This window comes from Ranitomeya imitator, chromosome 1 (assembly GCF_032444005.1).
Source record: "Ranitomeya imitator isolate aRanImi1 chromosome 1, aRanImi1.pri, whole genome shotgun sequence".
NCBI lineage: Eukaryota > Metazoa > Chordata > Amphibia > Anura > Dendrobatidae > Ranitomeya > Ranitomeya imitator.
Genome location: NC_091282.1, coordinates 1,054,441,573 through 1,054,462,247, shown reverse-complemented (window position 1 = coordinate 1,054,462,247; position 20,675 = coordinate 1,054,441,573). Strand labels below are relative to the sequence as shown.

The window sequence follows — 20,675 nt, the reverse complement described above, 5'->3', positions numbered from 1 at the left end:
CCTGATTGTTCCTGTGACCTGCTGCTCTGTATAGCTAAGTGCTTTTTGTTTTTTTGTTGCTTTTTTTCTGTCCAGCTTGTCTTTTGTTTTGCTGGAAGCTCTGAGACGCAAAGGGTGTACCGCCGTGCCGTTAGTTCGGCACGGTGGGTTTTTTTTTGCCCCCTTTGCGTGGTTTTGCTTTAGGGTTTTTTGTAGACTGCAAAGTTCGCTTTACTGTCCTCGCTCTGTCCTAGAATATCGGGCCCCACTTTGCTGAATCTATTTCATCCCTACGTTTTGTCTTTTCATCTTACTCACAGTCATTATATGTGGGGGGCTGCCTTTTCCTTTGGGGAATTTCTCTGGGGCAAGTCAGGCCTATTTTTCTATCTTCAGGCTAGCTAGTTTCTTAGGCTGTGCCGAGTTGCCTAGGTAGTTGTTAGGCGCAATCCACAGCCGCTTTTAGTTGTGTTTAGGATAGGATCAGGTGTGCAGTCTACAGAGTTTCCACGTCTCAGAGCTCGTTCTTGTATTTTTGGGTATTTGTCAGATCACTGTGTGCGCTCTGATCGCTAAGCACACTGTGTTTCTGGATTGCCTTCATAACACCTGTCATTAGCAAACATAACAGTACAAGGAGCCCAAACTAATGATTCTCAATAGAGGGAAAGAAAAAGTTCTGACATCATTTTTTTTTTTTTCTGCTCTGTGTTCACTTTTTTTTTTTTCCCCTAGACATTTGGGTGATTCTGGACACAGGTGTGGACATGGATATTCAGGGTCTGTGCTCTTCAATGGATAATCTCGTTATAAATGTACAAAAAATTCAAGATACTATTGATCAGAAATCTATGTTAGAACCAAGAATTCCTATTCCTGATTTGTTTTTTGGAGATAGAACTAAGATTCTAAGTTTCAAAAATAATTGTAAGCTATTTCTGGCCTTGAAACCTCATTCTTCTGGTAATCCTATTCAACAGGTTTTGATTATTATTTCTTTTTTGCGCGGCGACCCTCAAGACTGGGCATTTTCTCTTGCGCCAGGAGACCCTGCATTGAGTAGTGTCGATGCGTTTTTCCTGGCGCTCGGATTGCTGTACGATGAGCCTAATTCAGTGGATCAGGCTGAGAAAAATTTGCTGGCTTTGTGCCAGGGTCAGGATGATATAGAAGTATATTGTCAGAAATTTAGGAAATGGTCAGTACTCACTCAGTGGAATGAATCTGCGCTGGCAGCTTTGTTCAGAAAGGGTCTCTCTGAGGCTCTTAAGGATGTCATGGTGGGATTTCCTATGCCTGCTGGTTTGAATGAGTCTTTGTCTTTGGCCATTCAGATCGGTCGACGCTTGCGCGAGCGTAAATCTGTGCACCATTTGGCGGTACTGCCTGAGGTTAAACCTGAGCCTATGCAGTGCGATAGGACTATGACTAGAGTTGAACGGCAGGAATACAGACGTCTGAATGGTCTGTGTTTCTACTGTGGTGATTCCACTCATGCTATTTCTGATTGTCCTAAGCGCACTAAGCGGTCCGCTAGGTCTGCCGTCATTGGTACTGTACAGTTCAAATTCCTTCTGTCCATTACCTTGATATGCTCTTTGTCGTCGTTTTCTGTCATGGCGTTTGTGGATTCGGGCGCTGCCCTGAATCTGATGGATTTGGATTATGCTAAACGTTGTGGGTTTTTCTTGGAGCCTTTGCGGTGTCCTATTCCATTGAGAGGAATTGATGCTACACCTTTGGCCAAGAATAAACCTCAATACTGGGCCCAGCTGACCATGTGCATGGCTCCTGCACATCAGGAAGTTATTCGCTTTCTGGTGTTGCATAATCTGCATGATGTGGTCGTGTTGGGGTTGCCATGGCTACAAACCCATAATCCAGTATTGGATTGGAATTCCATGTCGGTATCCAGCTGGGGTTGTCAGGGGGTACATGGTGATGTTCCATTTTTGTCGATTTCGTCATCCACCCCTTCTGAGGTCCCAGAGTTCTTGTCTGATTATCAGGATGTATTCGAAGAGCCCAAGTCCGATGCTCTACCTCCGCATAGGGATTGTGATTGTGCTATCAATTTGATTCCTGGTAGTAAATTCCCTAAAGGTCGATTATTTAATTTATCCGTGCCCGAACACGCCGCTATGCGCAGTTATGTGAAGGAATCCCTGGAGAAGGGACATATTCGCCCATCGTCATCACCACTGGGAGCAGGGTTCTTCTTTGTAGCCAAGAAGGATGGTTCGCTGAGACCGTGTATTGATTACCGCCTTCTTAATAAGATCACTGTTAAATTTCAGTATCCCTTGCCATTGTTATCTGACTTGTTTGCTCGGATTAAGGGGGCTAGTTGGTTCACTAAGATAGATCTTCGTGGTGCGTATAATCTGGTGAGAATCAGGCAAGGAGATGAATGGAAAACTGCATTCAATACGCCCGAGGGTCATTTTGAGTATCTAGTGATGCCGTTCGGACTTGCCAATGCTCCATCTGTGTTTCAGTCTTTTATGCATGACATCTTCCGTGAGTATCTGGATAAATTCCTGATTGTTTACTTGGATGACATTTTGATCTTCTCAGATGATTGGGAGTCTCATGTGAAGCAGGTCAGAATGGTTTTTCAGGTCCTGCGTGCTAACTCTTTGTTTGTGAAGGGATCAAAGTGTCTCTTCGGTGTGCAGAAAGTTTCATTTTTGGGGTTCATCTTTACCCCTTCTACTATCGAGATGGATCCAGTTAAGGTCCAAGCCATCCAGGATTGGATTCAGCCGACATCTCTGAAAAGTCTGCAAAAGTTCCTGGGCTTTGCTAATTTTTATCGTCGCTTCATCTGTAATTTTTCTAGCATTGCCAAACCATTGACCGATTTGACCAAGAAGGGTGCTGATTTGGTTAATTGGTCTTCTGCTACTGTGGAAGCTTTTCAGGAGTTGAAGCGTCGTTTTTGTTCTGCCCCTGTGTTGTGTCAGCCAGATGTTTCTCTTCCGTTCCAGGTCGAGGTTGATGCTTCTGAGATTGGAGCAGGGGCGGTTTTGTCACAGAGAGGTTCTGATTGCTCAGTGATGAAACCATGTGCTTTCTTTTCCAGGAAGTTTTCGCCCGCTGAGCGTAATTATGATGTGGGCAATCGAGAGTTGCTGGCCATGAAGTGGGCATTCGAGGAGTGGCGTCATTGGCTTGAAGGAGCTAAGCATCGCGTGGTGGTATTGACTGATCATAAGAACTTGACTTATCTCGAGTCTGCCAAGCGCTTGAATCCTAGACAGGCCCGTTGGTCGTTATTTTTTGCCCGCTTCGACTTTGTGATTTCGTACCTTCCGGGCTCTAAAAATGTGAAGGCGGATGCTCTGTCTAGGAGTTTTGTGCCCGACTCTCCGGGTTTATCTGAGCCAGCGGGTATCCTCAAGGAAGGAGTCATTGTGTCTGCCATCTCCCCTGATTTGCGGCGGGTGCTGCAGAAATTTCAGGCGAATAGACCTGATCGTTGTCCAGCAGAGAAACTGTTCGTCCCTGATAGGTGGACTAATAAACTTATCTCTGAACTTCATTGTTCGGTGTTGGCTGGTCATCCTGGAATCTTTGGTACCAGAGAGTTAGTGGCTAGATCCTTCTGGTGGCCATCTCTGTCACGGGATGTACGTACTTTTGTGCAGTCCTGTGGGATTTGTGCTAGGGCTAAGCCCTGCTGTTCTCGTGCCAGTGGGTTGCTTTTGCCCTTGCCGGTCCCAAAGAGGCCTTGGACACATATTTCGATGGATTTCATTTCTGACCTTCCCGTTTCTCAGAAGATGTCAGTCATTTGGGTGGTCTGTGATCGCTTTTCTAAAATGGTCCATCTGGTGCCCTTGGCTAAATTGCCTTCCTCCTCTGATTTGGTACCTTTGTTCTTTCAGCATGTGGTTCGGTTGCATGGCATTCCTGAGAATATTGTTTCTGACAGAGGTTCCCAGTTTGTTTCAAGGTTTTGGCGAGCCTTTTGTGGTAGGATGGGCATTGACCTATCCTTTTCCTCGGCTTTCCATCCTCAGACTAATGGCCAGACCGAACGAACCAATCAGACCTTGGAAACATATCTGAGATGTTTTGTTTCTGCAGACCAGGATAATTGGGTGTCCTTTTTGCCGTTGGCTGAGTTCGCCCTTAATAATCGGGCCAGCTCGGCTACCTTGGTTTCTCCATTTTTTTGCAATTCTGGGTTCCATCCTCGTTTCTCTTCAGGACAGGTTGAGTCTTCGGACTGTCCTGGTGTGGATTCTGTGGTGGATAGGTTGCAGCAGATCTGGACTCAGGTAGTGGACAATTTGATCTTGTCCCAGGAGAAAGCTGAACTTTTCGCTAATCGCAGACGCCGTGTGGGTCCCCGACTTCGTGTTGGGGATCTGGTTTGGTTATCTTCTCGTCATATTCCTATGAAGGTTTCCTCTCCTAAATTTAAACCTCGTTTTATTGGTCCGTATAGGATTTCTGAGGTTCTCAATCCTGTGTCTTTTCGTTTGACCCTCCCAGACTCCTTTTCCATACATAATGTATTCCATAGGTCGTTGTTGCGGAGATACGTGGCACCTATGGTTCCATCTGTTGAGCCTCCTGCCCCGGTTTTGGTGGAGGGGGAATTGGAGTATACTGTGGAGAAGATTTTGGATTCTCGTGTTTCTAGACGGAAACTCCAGTATCTGGTTAAATGGAAGGGTTATGCTCAGGAAGATAATTCCTGGGTTTTTGCCTCTGATGTTCATGCTTCCGATCTTGTTCGTGCCTTTCATGCGGCTCATCCTGGTCGGCCTGGGGGCTCTGGTGAGGGTTTGGTGACCCCTCCTCAAGGGGGGGGTACTGTTGTGAATTCTGTGGCTGAATTCACTCCTGTGGTCACAAGTGGTACTGCAGCTTCTGAGCTTCCTCCCTCAGGTGTTCTGGTGAGCTCGTTAACTGCTTCATTACTTAACTCCGCCTGATGCTGCTATCCTTGCTCCTTGTCAATGTTTCAGTGTTGGATCTGAGCTTCTCCTGATTGTTCCTGTGACCTGCTGCTCTGTATAGCTAAGTGCTTTTTGCTTTTTTGTTGCTTTTTTTCTGTCCAGCTTGTCTTTTGTTTTGCTGGAAGCTCTGAGACGCAAAGGGTGTACCGCCGTGCCGTTAGTTCGGCACGGTGGTTTTTTTTTGCCCCCTTTGCGTGGTTTTGCTTTAGGGTTTTTTGTAGACTGCAAAGTTCGCTTTACTGTCCTCGCTCTGTCCTAGAATATCGGGCCCCACTTTGCTGAATCTATTTCATCCCTACGTTTTGTCTTTTCATCTTACTCACAGTCATTATATGTGGGGGGCTGCCTTTTCCTTTGGGGAATTTCTCTGGGGCAAGTCAGGCCTATTTTTCTATCTTCAGGCTAGCTAGTTTCTTAGGCTGTGCCGAGTTGCCTAGGTAGTTGTTAGGCGCAATCCACAGCCGCTTTTAGTTGTGTTTAGGATAGGATCAGGTGTGCAGTCTACAGAGTTTCCACGTCTCAGAGCTCGTTCTTGTATTTTTGGGTATTTGTCAGATCACTGTGTGCGCTCTGATCGCTAAGCACACTGTGTTTCTGGATTGCCTTCATAACACCTGTCATTAGCAAACATAACACTCCCCACTCACACAGGGTTAATGGCAGCGGTAACGGCCCGCGGTGTAACGTACTCCGTTACCGCTGCTATTGACCCTGTGTGTCCCCAACTATTTACTATTGATGCTGCCTATGCAGCATCAATAGTAAAAATAGCTCATGTTAAAAATAATAAAAAAAAAAAAAAAACCTGCTATACTCACCCTCCGCTGTCTTTGCCGCTCCTCGCCACACTCCCGGGACCGCTCCGTTGCAAGCAGCAGCTTCCGCTCCCAGGGCTGGTGTGCGACAAGGACCTGCCATGACGTCATGGTCATGTGACCGCGACGTCATCATAGGTCCTGCTCACACCAGCCCTGGGACCACCGGAAGCTGCCGCTTGCAATGGAGCGGTCCCGGGAGCGTGGCGAGGAGCGGCAAAGGCGGCGGATGGGGAGTATAGCAGGACTTCCAACGGGCCTTCGGAAGGTGAGTATATGTTTTTTTTTTTAACTCTCTATACTACGTAGTTCTGTGCTGGGCAATATACTACGTGCCTGGGCAATATATTACGTGGCTCTGCTATATACTATGTGGCTGGCCAACATACTACGTGACTGGGCAATAAACCGTATTACGTGGCTCTGCTATATACTACGTGGCTGCGCAATATACCACGTGGCTGCGCAATATACTACGTGGCTGGGCAATATACTACGTGGCTGCGCAATATACTACGTGACTGGGCAATATACTACGTGGCTGGGCAATATACTACGTAGCTGGGCAATATAGTGCGTGACTGGGCAATATACTACGTGGCTCTGTGCTGTATACTACGTCGCTAGGCAATATACTACGTGGCTGGGCAATATACTACGTGGCTGGGCAATATGCTCTGTGCTGTATACTACGTCGCTAGGCAATATACTACGTGGCTGCGCAATATACTACGTGGCTGGGCAATATACTATGTGGCTGCGCAATATACTACGTGACTGGGCAATATACTACGTGGCTGGGCAATATACTACGTAGCTGGGCAATATAGTGCGTGACTGGGCAATATACTACGTGGCTCTGTGCTGTATACTACGTCGCTAGGCAATATACTACGTGGCTGGGCAATATACTACGTGGCTGGGCAATATACTATGTGACTGGGCAATATACTACGTGACTGGGCAATATACTACGTCGCTGGGCAACATACTACGTCGCTGGGCAATATACTACGTGACTGAGCAATATACTACGTGACCTAGCAATATACTACGTGGACATGCATATTCTAGAATACCCGATGCGTTAGAATCGGGCCACCATCTAGTATATATTAAATATATATATATATTTATATATATATATATATATATATATATATATACACAGTATGCGTCTTTGTGTGTATGTGTGTGTGTATATATATATATATTAATTTTTATTTATATAGCACCAACATATTCCGCAGCACTTTACAATTAAGCGGGGACATGTACAGACAATAAATTCAGTACAAGTTAAGGCAATTATTAGGTTCTGTAGAAGGACGTAGATCTGGGGATTTATTATGATGGAATATAGGCTGAACTGGATGGACAAATGTCTTTTTTCGGCCTTACTAACTATGTTACTATGTTACTAATTTAAACAGTGACATTAGGGGTGAGGTCCCTGCTCACAAGCTTATAATCTACAAGGAAATGGGGGGACACAATAGGTGAAAAGTGCTTGTTATTTCAGGTCTGGCAATTATAATAAATAGGGATTTTCATATAAAGCTGCATGATCCGGTCATTAGCCCGTGTGTTTAAGTGCAATAGTCAAGTATCAAGTGCAGTTATCGTGTGCATGGAGGGTGTGGAGACAGATGAATAGTAGGGTGCAGATTCACATGCAGATAATATTTGGAAGGAGGGAACAGGACAAAGTTAGTTTACTGAGTAGTTGATGCGGTAGGCTTGTTTGAAGAGATGGGTTTTTAAAGAGCGCTTGAATAGGTCGGGGCTAGGTATCAGTCTGATCGTCTGGGGAAGTGCATTCCAGAGAGCTGGCGCAGCACGAGAGAAGTTTTGGAGACGGAGGTGCGAGTTTCGGATTACGGGGGATGTTAATCTTAGGTCATTTGTAGAACGGAGGGCACGTGTAGGGCGATAGACGGAGATGAGAGAGGAGATATAAGGCGGTGCAGAACTGTGGAGAGCTTTGTGGGTGAGAGAGATGAGTTTATACTGGACCCTGTAGCGAATGGGTAGCCAGTGTAATGACTGGCACAAGATGGAGGCATCGGTGAAGCAGCTGGACAGAAATATGACCCTGGCTGCCGCATTCAAGATGGGTGGGAGAGGAGAAAGTTTGGAAAGAGGGAGACCTATCAGAAGAGAGTTGCAGTAGTCCAGACGAGAATGAATAAGAGCGACAGTGAGAGTCTTAGCAGTTTCAAAGGTGAGAAAAGGTCGGATTCTGGAGATGTTTTTAAGATGCAGGTGACAGGACCGAGTGAGTGATCGGATATAGGAAGTAAAGGAAAGTTCGGTGTCGAATATGACCCCAAGACAGCGGGCATGCTGCTTGGGAGTTATGGTTGAACCCTCCAGGGTAATTTCGATGTTGGGTAGAGTGAGGTTAGTAGAAGGGAGAAACACAAGTAGTTCAGTTTTAGAGAAATTTAGTTTCAGATAGAGGGAGGACATGATGTTAGAGACAGCAGACAGACAATCCTTGGTATTTTGAATTAGGGTAGGGGTGATGTCGGGGGAAGAAGTGTATAATTGGGTGTCATCAGCATAGAGATGATACTGGAACCCAAATCTGCTGATTGTTTGTCCAATAGGGGCCGTGTATAGAGAGAAGAGGAGGGGGCCCAGGACTGAGCCCTGCGGAACCCCGATAGTAAGGGGACGAGGAGAGGAAGAGGAGCTGGCAAAAGATACAGTGAAGGAGCGGTCAGAGAGGTAGGAGGAGAACCAGGAGAGGGCTGTGTCCTTGAGGCCTATGGAGTGGAGCATGGTGAGAAGGAGCTGGTGATCCACAGTATCAAATGCGGCAGATAGATACACGAGAATCAGCAGAGAGCAATGACGTTTGGATTTAGCTGTTAATAGATCATTAGAGATTTTAGTGAGGGCAGTTTCATTGGAGTGTAAAGAGCGGAAACCAGATTGTAAGGGGTCAAGAAGAGAGTTATCCGAGAGATAGCGGATTAGACGGGAGTGGACCAAGCGTTCCAGAAGTTTAGAGATGAAGGAAAGGTTAGAGACAGGTCTGTAGTTAGCCGTGCAGTTCTGGTCCAGGGATGGCTTTTTAAGTAAAGGGGTAATGATGGCATGTTTAAATGAGGAGGGAAAGATGCCTGAGGAAAGAGAGCTTAAATATTTTAGTCAGGTGAGTGGTGACCACTGGTGAGAGAGACTGCAGGAGAGGTGAAGGAATGGGGTCACTATTGTAGGTTGTGAGCCGAGCAGAAGTAAAGAGCTTGGAAACTTCTTCTGAAACAGGCTCAAAGATGTCTAGTGAGCTTGAGGTGCGGCAGGGAAGGGGATCCAGGCACTGAGGAGATTGGGCTGAAATATCCTGATGGATGTGGTTGATTTTTTCTAGGAAATAAGTGGCCAGATCCTCACCACTGAGATTGGAGATGGGGGCCTGTACTTTAGGTTTCAGGAGGGAGTTTAAGGTTTCAAAAAGTCGTTTTGGGTTGTTGGATAGTGAGGTGATGAGGGTGGTGAAGTAGGATTGTTTGGCCAGAGAAAGGGCAGAGTTATAGGTTTTGAGCATGAACTTATAGTGGATGAAGTCTTCTGCTAAGAGAGATTTTCTCCACTTCCACACTTTGAGCAGCGCTGAAGAAAGCGTGTTTGCATAGTGTGCCAGGGCTGCCGTTGTCTGTGTCGGGTCTTTCTGCGTGTAGAAGGTGCTGCTTCATCCAGGGCATTCTTCAGTGTAATATTGAAGTGTGACAATGCTAAGTCTGGACAGGAGAGTGAGGAGATTGGGGCTAAAGATGTGTGGAGGTTGTCCATAAGCTGCTGGGTATTAATGGTACGTGTATTCCGATAAGTGTGGTAAGTGGGGGTGTCGCGGGTGAGGAGACAATACTTGACAGAGAAGGAAAGAAGGTTGTGGTCCGAGAGCGGGAGAGTGGCGTTAGAAAAAGTCGTGCAGCGATCTGGGACGGGAGAAAACCAGGTCCAGAGTATTCCCGTCCTCATGCGTAGGAGAATTAGTAAACTGTGAGAGGTTGAATGAAGAAGTTAGAGAGAGAAGATGAGAGGCAGATTGGGAGAGGGAATCATTGATGGGGATGTTAAAGTCTCCCATGATGAGGGTGGGGATGTCACAGGATAGAAAGTGAGTAAGCCAGGTGGCAAAGTGGTCTAGAAACAAGTGGGAGGAGCCTGGAGGGCGATAAACAACCGCCACCCGCAAGGGGAAGGGCTTAAAGAGTCTGACGGCGTGGAAGGAAGGAAGGAAATGTAAGTGAGGGAACTGGGGGGATGACCTGGAAAGCACATTGTGATGAAAGGAGTAAACCAACACCTTCACCCTGTCTGTTCTCAGGTCTGGTGGTATATGAAAATTTCAGCCCACCAAACGAGAGTGTGGCAGCGGCGGTGGTGTCTGAGTGCTGGATGCAGGTTTCTGTAATAGCCAGAAGGTTAAGGGAATTAGAGAGGAAAAGATCGTGAATGTACGTTAGTTTGTTACACACAGACAGTGCATTCCAGAGAGCACAGTGGAAAGCAATAGGAGAAGGCATGCACTGAATGTTAATAAGATTAGCAGGGTTTCTATATGTGGCTGGAGGAGACTAATGTATGCTGGTGGAGGGAGGTCCAGGGTTTGTGGAGATGTCACCTGCAACTAGTAGAAGGAGAAAAAACAGAAAGAGCAGGTGGTGGGATGCTTTGTATGAACGTTTTGAGTGCTGCATGGCGGTAGTGGCTTGTTTGGAGTGGGTAAGAAATGTCAGTAGAGCCTCAGCGTTATACATGGGAGAGGGGAGAAGGGAGGGGTGGATATAGCGAGAGTACCCAAAAAGTGTTAAAGGGCGGGCGAGTTGTGAGAAAGCATAAGTAAAAACAAATAAGAAGCAGATTGATATGATCAATGCATAATGTAGTACGACTGACCAAGAAGTATGACTGTTTGAAAAACGTATGCACATATATATGTATATATACACACATACATGCACACACATATATACACACACACACACATACACGTATTCTCCTTTAAAAAAAATAAAAAAAGGTTACTTTCAGTAAAATAAAGAACATTTAATCACACATTTCTTTGATTTCCTTTAACTTTGACAAATTCAAAACTTCAGGTGCAGTAATTAAAAATACATGTTCATTAATATTACAGAGTAAAAAGTGACATACGATGGGCAGAGATACTGCTTCTTCTTCCCCTTTCCCTTCTTTGAGGACTTCTCTTTAGAATGCACTCCATCCAACCATAAGGAAAATACGAGAAAAGCCAAAATCCCCAGTATGAACTTCATCTCGATACATTAACTTCACAGTAACAGACCTAAAAAGAAAACAGCCTATTAGTCTATAAAATAGTGAAGGCAGGATGCTCTGCTTACAGGAGATAAGTGCACAAAACAGAAGGTGGGACCTTCACCGAGCAGGACATAATGCTACTTATAGGTCACCCTTTACGGAGTCATCAATGGAAGATTAAACAGGATCGTCCATTTTATAGTTAGTGTAACTTAATCACAAAGTGATCTGTACTTCTGTCCATAGAATAACAGCTGGTGGAGGGGCAGGACCACTCCATCAGCCTCCTCCAATAGCCTTTCTCCAGTGAAGCGCTTGGAGGAGGCTGATGGACCGGTCCGGTCACATACTCCAACATCTAACAAGAGAAAGTGGTCAACGCCTTGAAGAATTATTACTCTTTAAAAATAACTAATTGTTAAAATCACAGACTATATACACAGCAGAATGGAAACATTGATGTATAGTCTCAGTAGTGCATCTGATAGTCTATGCTGACTAGCATGGCATCTACCATCTTCCGCAGCCTGGGTTATACCAGCAGTCTGCTGATAGGGATTACTGAGGATGTTACATAGTTACAAAGTATGGTTGAAAAATTACACAAGTACATCAAGTCCAAACATGGGATGGAAGAGGATAAAGGGAAGGGGTGTAGGTACAACCATAAGGCACGAAACAATCTGCCCTAAAGAGCAAGTTTTACCACCTGACCCGGATTGTCTATCAACATTCAGAATAAGTTTACACATATGTAAAGATACTTTTTTTGTTTTTTTCTTTTAACAACCTATTTAATTTACAGGTTACTCATGTTAGAGGTTTCTTCTCAAGGCTAAATAATATTCTGCATAATCTTTCCTAATAATTAAGCTCCTCTGTGCCCCTTATCAATTTTGTATTTTTGAACCTTTTCTAATGCTGGACATGAGACACGTGACACAAGATCTTGTTATGCTGAGGGAAAGAGAAATTGTGTGATACCCGGCTCATCACATCCCTATCGCTTGCACATCGACCATACTCGGGGGAATCCCCACCACCGTCAGGAGGACATATGTCAACGTTAAGAGAAATGCTCCAGATTCTGAGGGATTAACACCACCGCCGGGATCAGAGATGTCATTATTCTGACGGACATCTATGCGTCACAGTTTTGACACCAACGAACTCTCTGTAACGAATCGGTTGCCTGAAGTCGACGGTAGTTGAAAAAATTATTTTGTTTTTTTTTTTTGTTTTTGCTCCCCTGGAACTATTTTTTTTTTTTCCTACACACACATTTTTTACTTGCTCCCGATTCCGTGTTCTGCTGACCTGTTATCCCTGTTGTGTTTTCTCCCTCAGGGGAGTAGTGATTGTAAAAAATTAAATCAGGGGCCCCTCCATGTCCGACTTTAATCAAGCTGCTCCACTACCAAAACAGAGACCCGCAACAATGGCAATATAACACTCAATGGCCACAGGATATCCTTCTTCGCAGACTATTCCATTGAAGTCTCAAAACAAAAAGCACAGTATTTGGATATAAAACACAATCTATGTAAACTGGCAAAAGCCCTATTCCATGCTTTATCTGGCAAGACTTAAGAGTGGTAGCTTTGGGAGAGACTAGTTTTTGACCACTCTATAGATGTACTTCGTTGCTAGAATCTCAATGAGCAAAGACTACGGCACAGCCCGCAAAGCTGACGCCTCAGCTTTTTAAAGGGAACCTGTCACCTGAATTTGGCGGGACTGGTTTTGGGTCATATGGGCGGAGTTTTCGGGTGTTTGATTCACCCTTTCCTTACCTGCTGGCTGCATGCTGGCTGCAATATTGGATTGAAGTTCATTCTCTGTCCTCCATAGTACACGCCTGCGCAAAGCAATCTTGCCTTGCGCAGGCGTGTACTATGGAGGACAGAGAATGAACTTCAATCCAATATTGCAGCCAGCATGCAGCCAGCAGGTAAGGAAAGGGTGAATCAAACACCCGAAAACTCCGCCCATATGACCCAAAACCAGTCCCGCCAAATTCAGGTGACAGAGTCCCTTTAAAACCAGCTACAGATTTGCAAATCTTCTAACCTGAGGTTTTATGAGGTAGAATTAAAGATGTCAATTATGGGGGAAGGGGAGGATTTCAGGGAAATTGTGTTTTAAAATAGGCTACTTGATTTGGTATATGTTAATGTCAGCTATTTTCTTATAGACAGGCAGAGGCACTGAGGATTTCTAGTCTGATTTCATTCGGAATTCAATAATGTCCCTCTTTAATAATTGCTTCAACCCATACTTAGAAGAGAATTACGGCTGATAATGTAAAATTTTCTCAAATGGATTGTTAGAGGTTTGGATGCTGCTGCTAATAGATTAGCTGTTATGGAATTTATTCGGAACCATTCACTTGCAGGCGTGTGCCTACAGGAAACTTATCTAGAAAAAGACAAAACCACATCTATAAATTGTTCATGCATCAGTCAGTTTCCATTCTACTTTTGAGTTATTCCAGAAGAGTTAGTTCTCCAATTCACAGATCTATCCCATTTGAGGCCATTTCCTCTAAAATTGATGGGGAAGGCAGGTAAGTGCTCGCTGTAGAATGTCATCTGAAGAGATCCTTTTGATAGCGTTCTACATCCCTCCTCCATATACCTGTAATGGCACAGCTGTCTGGTAACCAGGGGCTCCTTCCCTGACCCTAACACTAGGGGGCACCCTAGCTCTCCCTGCTCCCCAGAATACTTCAGATGACGAAGATGCCACGGTCTCCCCCCTTGCATTATCTCTTAAGTTAACCCTCCGTCTGTTCTCCTCCCCTAGCCAGGGAAGAGGGGTCACTACTGTGCACCGTAGTGCACCAACTCACCAAACAAGGCAACATGGACAATGGTTAACAAAAAACTCCAGGCATACAAAATATTCACTCACATGTAACAGAGGAATGCATCGGGGTGTGAAAGTAGGGTGATAAACAAAAACAAAGAAGGATAAGGAATTACCACGCATACAAACCAAGCAAGTCACTAATAACTGCTCCAACTCTCCTTCTCATATGTGCTCCTCTCTCACCATTAGCCATGCAGCAAATACTAGCTCTGACGTGTAGTGATGAGCAAATATACTCATTACGCGAGATTTCCCGAGCATGCTCGGGTGACCTCCAAGTATATTTTAGTGCTCGGAGATTTAGTTTTTCATCGCCGCAGCTGAATGATTTACTTCTGATAGCCAGCATAAGTACATGTGGGGGCTTCCTGGTTGCTAGAAAATCGCCACGTCTACAGTACAGACCGAAAGTTTGGACACACCTGCTAGTTTAAAGATTTTTCTGTATTTTCATGACTATGAAAATTGTACATTAACACTGAAGGCATCACAACTATGAATTAACACATGTGGAATTATATACTTAACAAAAAAGTGTGAAACAACTGAAAATATGTCTTATATTATAGGTTCTTCAAAGTAGCCACCTTTTGCTTTGATAACTGCTTTGCACACTCTTGGCATTCTCTTGATGAAGAGGTAGTCACCGAAAATGGTCTTCCAACAATCTTGAAGGAGTTCCCAGAGATGCTTTGCACTTGTTGGCCCTTTTGCCTTCACGCTGCGGTCCAGCTCACCCCAAACCATCTCGATTGGGTTCAGATCTGGTGACTGTGGAGGCCAGGTCATCAGGCGTAGCACCCCATCACTCTCCTTCTTGGTCAAATCGCCCTTACACAATCTGTAGGTGTGTTTGGGGTAATTGTCCTTTTCTGCGTCGCACAAAGACACGGTGGTTGGAACCAAAGATCTCAAATTTGGACTCATCAGACCAAAGCACAGATTTACACTGGTCTAATGTCCATTCCTTGTGTTCTTTAGCCCAAACAAGTCTCTTCTGCTTGTTGCCTGTTCTTAGCAGTGGTTTCCTAGCAGGTGTTTTACCATGAAGGCCTGCTGCACAAAGTCTCCTCTTAACAGTTGTTGTAGAGATTTGTTTGCTGCTAGAACTCTGTCTGGCATTAACCTGGTCTCTAATCTGAGCTGCTGTTAACCTGCGATTTCTGAGGCTGGTGACTCGGATAAACTTATCCTCAGAAGCAGAGGTGACTCTTGGTCTTCCTTTCCTGGGGCGATCCTCATGTGAGCCAGTTTCTTTGTAGCGCTTGATGGTTTTTGCAACTGCACTTGGGGACACTTTCAACGTTTTCCCAATTTTTCGGACTGACTGACCTTTATTTCTTAAAGTAATGATGGTCACTCGTTTTTCTTTACTTAGAATTTGTATTATGGCAAGAAAAAAAAGCAGCTAACAGTCTATTCAGTAGGACTATCAGCTGTGTATCCACCAGACTACTGCTCAACACAACTGATAGTCCCAACCCCATTTATAAGGCAAGAAATCCCACTTATTAAACCTGACAGGGCACACCTGTGAAGTGAAAACCATTCCCGGTGACTACCTCTTGAAGCTCATCAAGAGAATGTCAAGAGTGTGCAAAGCAGTCATCAAAAGCAAAAGGGGGCTACTTTGAAGAAACTAGAATACAAGACATAACAAAAAAGTGTGAAACAATTGAAATTAAGTATATAATTCCGCACGTGTTAATTCATAGTTTTGATGCCTTCAGTGTGAAATTACAATTTCCATAGTCATGAAAAAACAGAAAAATCTTTACATGAGAAGGTGTGTCCAAACTTTTGGTCTGTACTGTACTTAGGCTGGCTAAGAGATTCAGCTAAGATGATGAAAACTACGGTAAATCTCCGAGCACTAAAAAATACTCGGAGGACCCCCGAGCGTGCCAGGGAGTATATTCGCTCATCACTACTGACGAGGATTAGTAACAGAGCCCAGATTATAAAGGGAAAAGGAGTGGCTAACCAAGCAAGCCACAGGGATTTCCATCGTAGCAAATTAACCCTTGTTCTGAAGAAGAAATAAACACATTTAAAATGAAGAAGTGCTTCTTCTCAGCGCCGAAGTAGGAGCAATCAGACGCTGCGGTCTTCCAGATCCACACTGTCATGGCAACCTCATGACAATAATGGTGTGATAAAAAGGGTAGGAAAACCCATAGATAAAACTCCTGTTGTTCCTGTACTTGTCATGGGAGACTTTAATAACTTTATTCATCCATATTGAGACAGATAAGACAAATTAGGCCCACAAAAGATTCCCACATATCCATGTTTGGTAAATTTCTTATGGTAATGTCGTTATCTGACCTCTGGCGAGTCAAATACCCTACAACCCAACAGTTTTCCTGATACTCAATCACATGAAGCACGATCACGCATTGATCTAGCCCTGTGATCAGATCATACTCTCTAGAGCAGGGGTGGGCAATTAATTTTGCCATGGGGCCGCATGAGAAATTGGGATGGTTTTAGAGGGCCGGACTAATATAATTAACTAATTTTTACCCAATAGTATACATATGTCATATTCTATCTTTTCATAAACAAACAGTATGTTAAACTTCCCCCCTCCCCAGTATGTGATATCCCCCACTTTAGGTAGTATTCTCCATGTAGCCCCCAATATGTAGTATCCCTTAATGTAGCCATCCCCTGTAGGTGATCCCCACTGATAGCAATCCCCCCTGCCCTGCCCCCCCCAGTATGTGATATCCCCCACTTTAGGTAGTATTCTCCATGTAGCCCCCAATTATTGTCACCCTGTGTATTCTGCACCCCTGTGTCTCTCTGTGTATCCTGCACCCCTGTGTCTCTCTGTGTATCCTGCACCCCTGTGTATCCTGCACCCCCTTGTCGCCCTGGGTATCCGGTGGCTGCACTATATGGCAGCGTCCCCTATATAACATAGGCTCTAAGCTGGTCCGCCATAACTTGTGTTTCAGGTGATCTGATGGGAAGATCAGGGATCATAACTGTCGGCCAAAAGATTATTCTTCCTGCCCCCCCCCCCCCCCCAGTACGTGATATCCCCCACTTTAGGTAGTATTCTCCATGTAACCCCCAATTATGGGCAGGGAGGATTGCTATCAGTGGGGATCACCTACAAGGGATGGCTACATTAAGGGATACTACATATTGGGGCCCAATATGTAGTATCCCTTAATGTAGCCATCCCTTGTAGATGATCCCCACTGATAGCAATCCCCCTGCTCTACCCCCCCCCCCCCCAGTGTGTGATATCCCGCACTTTAGGTAGTATTGGGCCCCAATATGTAGTATCCCTTAATGTAGCCATCCCTTGTAGATGATCCCCACTGATAGCAATCCCCCCTGCCCTGCACCCCCAGTATGTGATAGCCGCGGTAGCCCCATGTAGTAGTCCCCCTCCCTCACACTCCCCAGCAACACAGGGACCCCCTCTCCCCCCGACCGCGCGGATACTCACCCTCACCCGAAGGAGACCGCCAGCCAGCAACTTTCACCGCAGCACATCTCGCGCGGTGCTGGAGTGACGTACGCACGTGATGTACAGGGCCGGCCAGTGAGCACCGCCCCGCCCACCAGCGTCGCCCTGACCGCCGCCCTGACCGCCGCCCTGACCGCCGATGCAAGATCACATGGGGCCCCATATGATCAACGCATCACACAGCGGGCGGAGTCAGTGGGTATGGCAGGGTGCAATCAAATGACCAATGCACTCCGGCGGCCATCTTAATCATGGGCTGCTCAGAAGCGTCTGGCGGCTGGAGCGGTGCCGGGCCGTTTAAAATCATCAGGCGGGCCGGATGCGGCCCGCGGGCCGCATCTTGCCCAGGTCTGCTCTAGAGGGTAAAAAAAAGGGCAATATCTCCCTAGAGCCTAATCCGTTCACTCACTGCTGCTGTGCCTATGCTTTACATCTAGACCAGAGTTATACCTCATTATGGATGGTGAATCCTTTTTGGATTCAAATGATAGATAAGCTAATTACAAACAGAACACTTTCCAACACTATTTTCAGGAAAACATTGGATTTTGGGGATTTTATGGGATTCTACAGAATGAAGGCACTAAGGGGAATTCTAAAACAAGCTAGAAGTCAGTCTAAAACTAAAGCAAAACAATTTGTGGAATTCATTCAAGACTGGGTCAAATCCACAGAGTAGCAATTTATTTCAGCGGGAACAGAGGAGGACTTAACGGAATGTAAGGAAGCTCAAGAGTCACATACACCTCAAAGAAAAAGCCAAAAATAAGCATATGTTTAACCAACAAAAGTTCTTTGAGAAAGGGGAAAGAGCGAGACACCTGTTAGCCGTGATCGCAAATGCTCAATCAGGCACCTCCTTAATAAGGGTCATAAAGGACAAAAAGGGAATGATAATTAAAGGGAAGGTACCGCGTTTGTAGATCATTAATAAATCACTGTAATGTAGCATAACATGCTGCTATAACCAAGTTTTAAATGCATGTGAAACAGATTACGTGTGTAACTAATATGAGTTTAAAAAAGGCACTGGGGGCTGACATCTTGGTTTCACAGCAGTTCACAACACTATCAGTGTCATTTTACGGCACCCCATGGATATAGGAGATAATAGACCGGCGCTGACCCTATCTCTAACATTGTAGCTGCTTTAGCAGTGAGCTGGGCACGCCTCTGTGGGCTGCACAATTCACTGCTGTAGATGTGACTGGCCACCATTTTATTATAGCCCAGTGCTATCTGCCGAGCTCCACTTACTTTCTATCGCAGGAGAGAAGCACTCACTGGAACCGGAGGATGGGGAGTGCGGGTGATTTATCTCCATGCTCCTCTGTACTCGAGGCACTGTACTGCACGTCCTGGGCAGACATCCTCTGCTCTCACACGCTGCCCTCCCTGTGTGCTTCTCCTGCTCTGTCTCAGCTTCATCACACACAGACCCTGTGATCTCTGGTAAGCTGCATTCACAGCCTGCCTCTCTCTCTGCCATACAGTGTACAGTGGGGCAAAAAAGTATTTAGTCAGTCAGCAATAGTGCAAGTTCCACCACTTAAAAAGATGAGAGGCGTCTGTAATTTACATCATAGGTAGACCTCAACTATGGGAGACAAACTGAGAAAAAAAAATCCAGAAAATCACAGTCTGTTTTTTTATCATTTTTTTTGCATATTATGGTGGAAAATAAGTATTTGGTCAGAAACAAACAATCAAGATTTCTGGCTCTCACAGACCTGTAACTTCTTCTTTAAGAGTCTCCTCTTTCCTCCACTCATTACCTGTAGTAATGGCACCTGTTTAAACTTGTTATCAGTATAAAAAGACACCTGTGCACACCCTCAAACAGTCTGACTCCAAACTCCACTATGGTGAAGACCAAAGAGCTGGCAAAGGACACCAGAAACAAAATTGTAGCCCTGCACCAGGCTGGGAAGACTGAATCTGCAATAGCCAACCAGCTTGGAGTGAAGAAATCAACAGTGGAAGCAATAATTAGAAAATGGAAAACATACAAGACCACTGATAATCTCCCTCGATCTGGGGCTCCACGCAAAATCCCACCCCGTGGGGTCAGAATGATCACAAGAACGGTGAGCAAAAATCCCAGAACCACGCGGGGGGACCTAGTGAATGAACTGCAGAGAGCTGGGACCAATGTAACAAGGCCTACCATAAGTAACACACTACGCCACCATGGACTCAGATCCTGCAGTGCCAGACGTGTCCCACTGCTTAAGCCAGTACATGTCCGGGCCCGTCTGAAGTTTGCTAGAGAGCATTTGGATGATCCAGAGGAGTTTTGGGAGAATGTCCTATGGTCTGATGAAACCAAACTGGAACTGTTTGGTAGAAACACAACTTGTCGTGTTTGGAGGAAAAAGAATACTGAGTTGCATCCATCAAACACCATACCTACTGTAAAGCATGGTGGTGGAAACATCATGCTTTGGGGCTGTTTCTCTGCAAAGGGGCCAGGACGACTGATCCGGGTACATGAAAGAATGAATGGGGCCATGTATCGTGAGATTTTGAGTGCAAACCTCCTTCCATCAGCAAGGGCATTGAAGTTGAAACGTGGCTGGGTCTTTCAACATGACAATGATCCAAAGCACACCGCCAGGGCAACGAAGGAGTGGCTTCGTAAGAAGCATTTCAAGGTCCTGGAGTGGCCTAGCCAGTCTCCAGATCTCAACCCTATAGAAAACCTTTGGAGGGAGTTGAAAGTCCGTGTTGCCAAGCGAAAAGCCAAAAATATCACTGCTCTAGAGGAGATCTGCATGGAGGAATGGGCCAACATACCACCAACAGTGTGTGCCAACCTTGTAAAGACTTACAGAAAACGTTTGACCTCTGTCATTGCCAACAAAGGATATATTACAAAGCATTGAGATGAAATTTTGTTTCTGACCAAATACTTATTTTTCACCATAATATGCAAATAAAATGAGAAAAAAACAGACAATGTGATTTTCTGGATTTTTTTTTCTCAGTTTGTCTCCCATAGTTGAGGTCTACCTATGATGTAAATTACAGACGCCTCTCATCTTTTTAAGTGGTGGAACTTGCACTATTGCTGACTGACTAAATACTTTTTTGCCCCACTGTATCTCTCCCCTCCCTCCACAATGCCTGGCCATTCTCTGCAGACCTGGATCTCCTCCTCCTTATCTTACTGAGGGATGAGTCACAGACAGCTCTGCTCAGATAATGCTGCTCCATACATAAACACCACATGTCTTCACTTTTCCTCCAGTCCAC

General features: G+C 45.3%; 1 protein-coding gene across 2 annotated transcripts in view; it reads right to left on the bottom strand.

Annotated features, from left to right (window-relative positions):
• Positions 1–20,675, bottom strand: part of GLRB (glycine receptor beta) — a 212,149-nt gene that overhangs the window by 141,648 nt on the left and 49,826 nt on the right. For both annotated transcript variants that reach the window (XR_011316977.1, XM_069744125.1), the window contains exon 2: positions 10,937–11,087. Coding sequence is in view for 1 of the 2 variants with exons in the window: in XM_069744125.1 (XP_069600226.1) it covers positions 10,937–11,058 (122 nt within the window). In the remaining variant the exon portion in view is untranslated. The remainder of the gene's footprint in view (positions 1–10,936; positions 11,088–20,675) is intronic.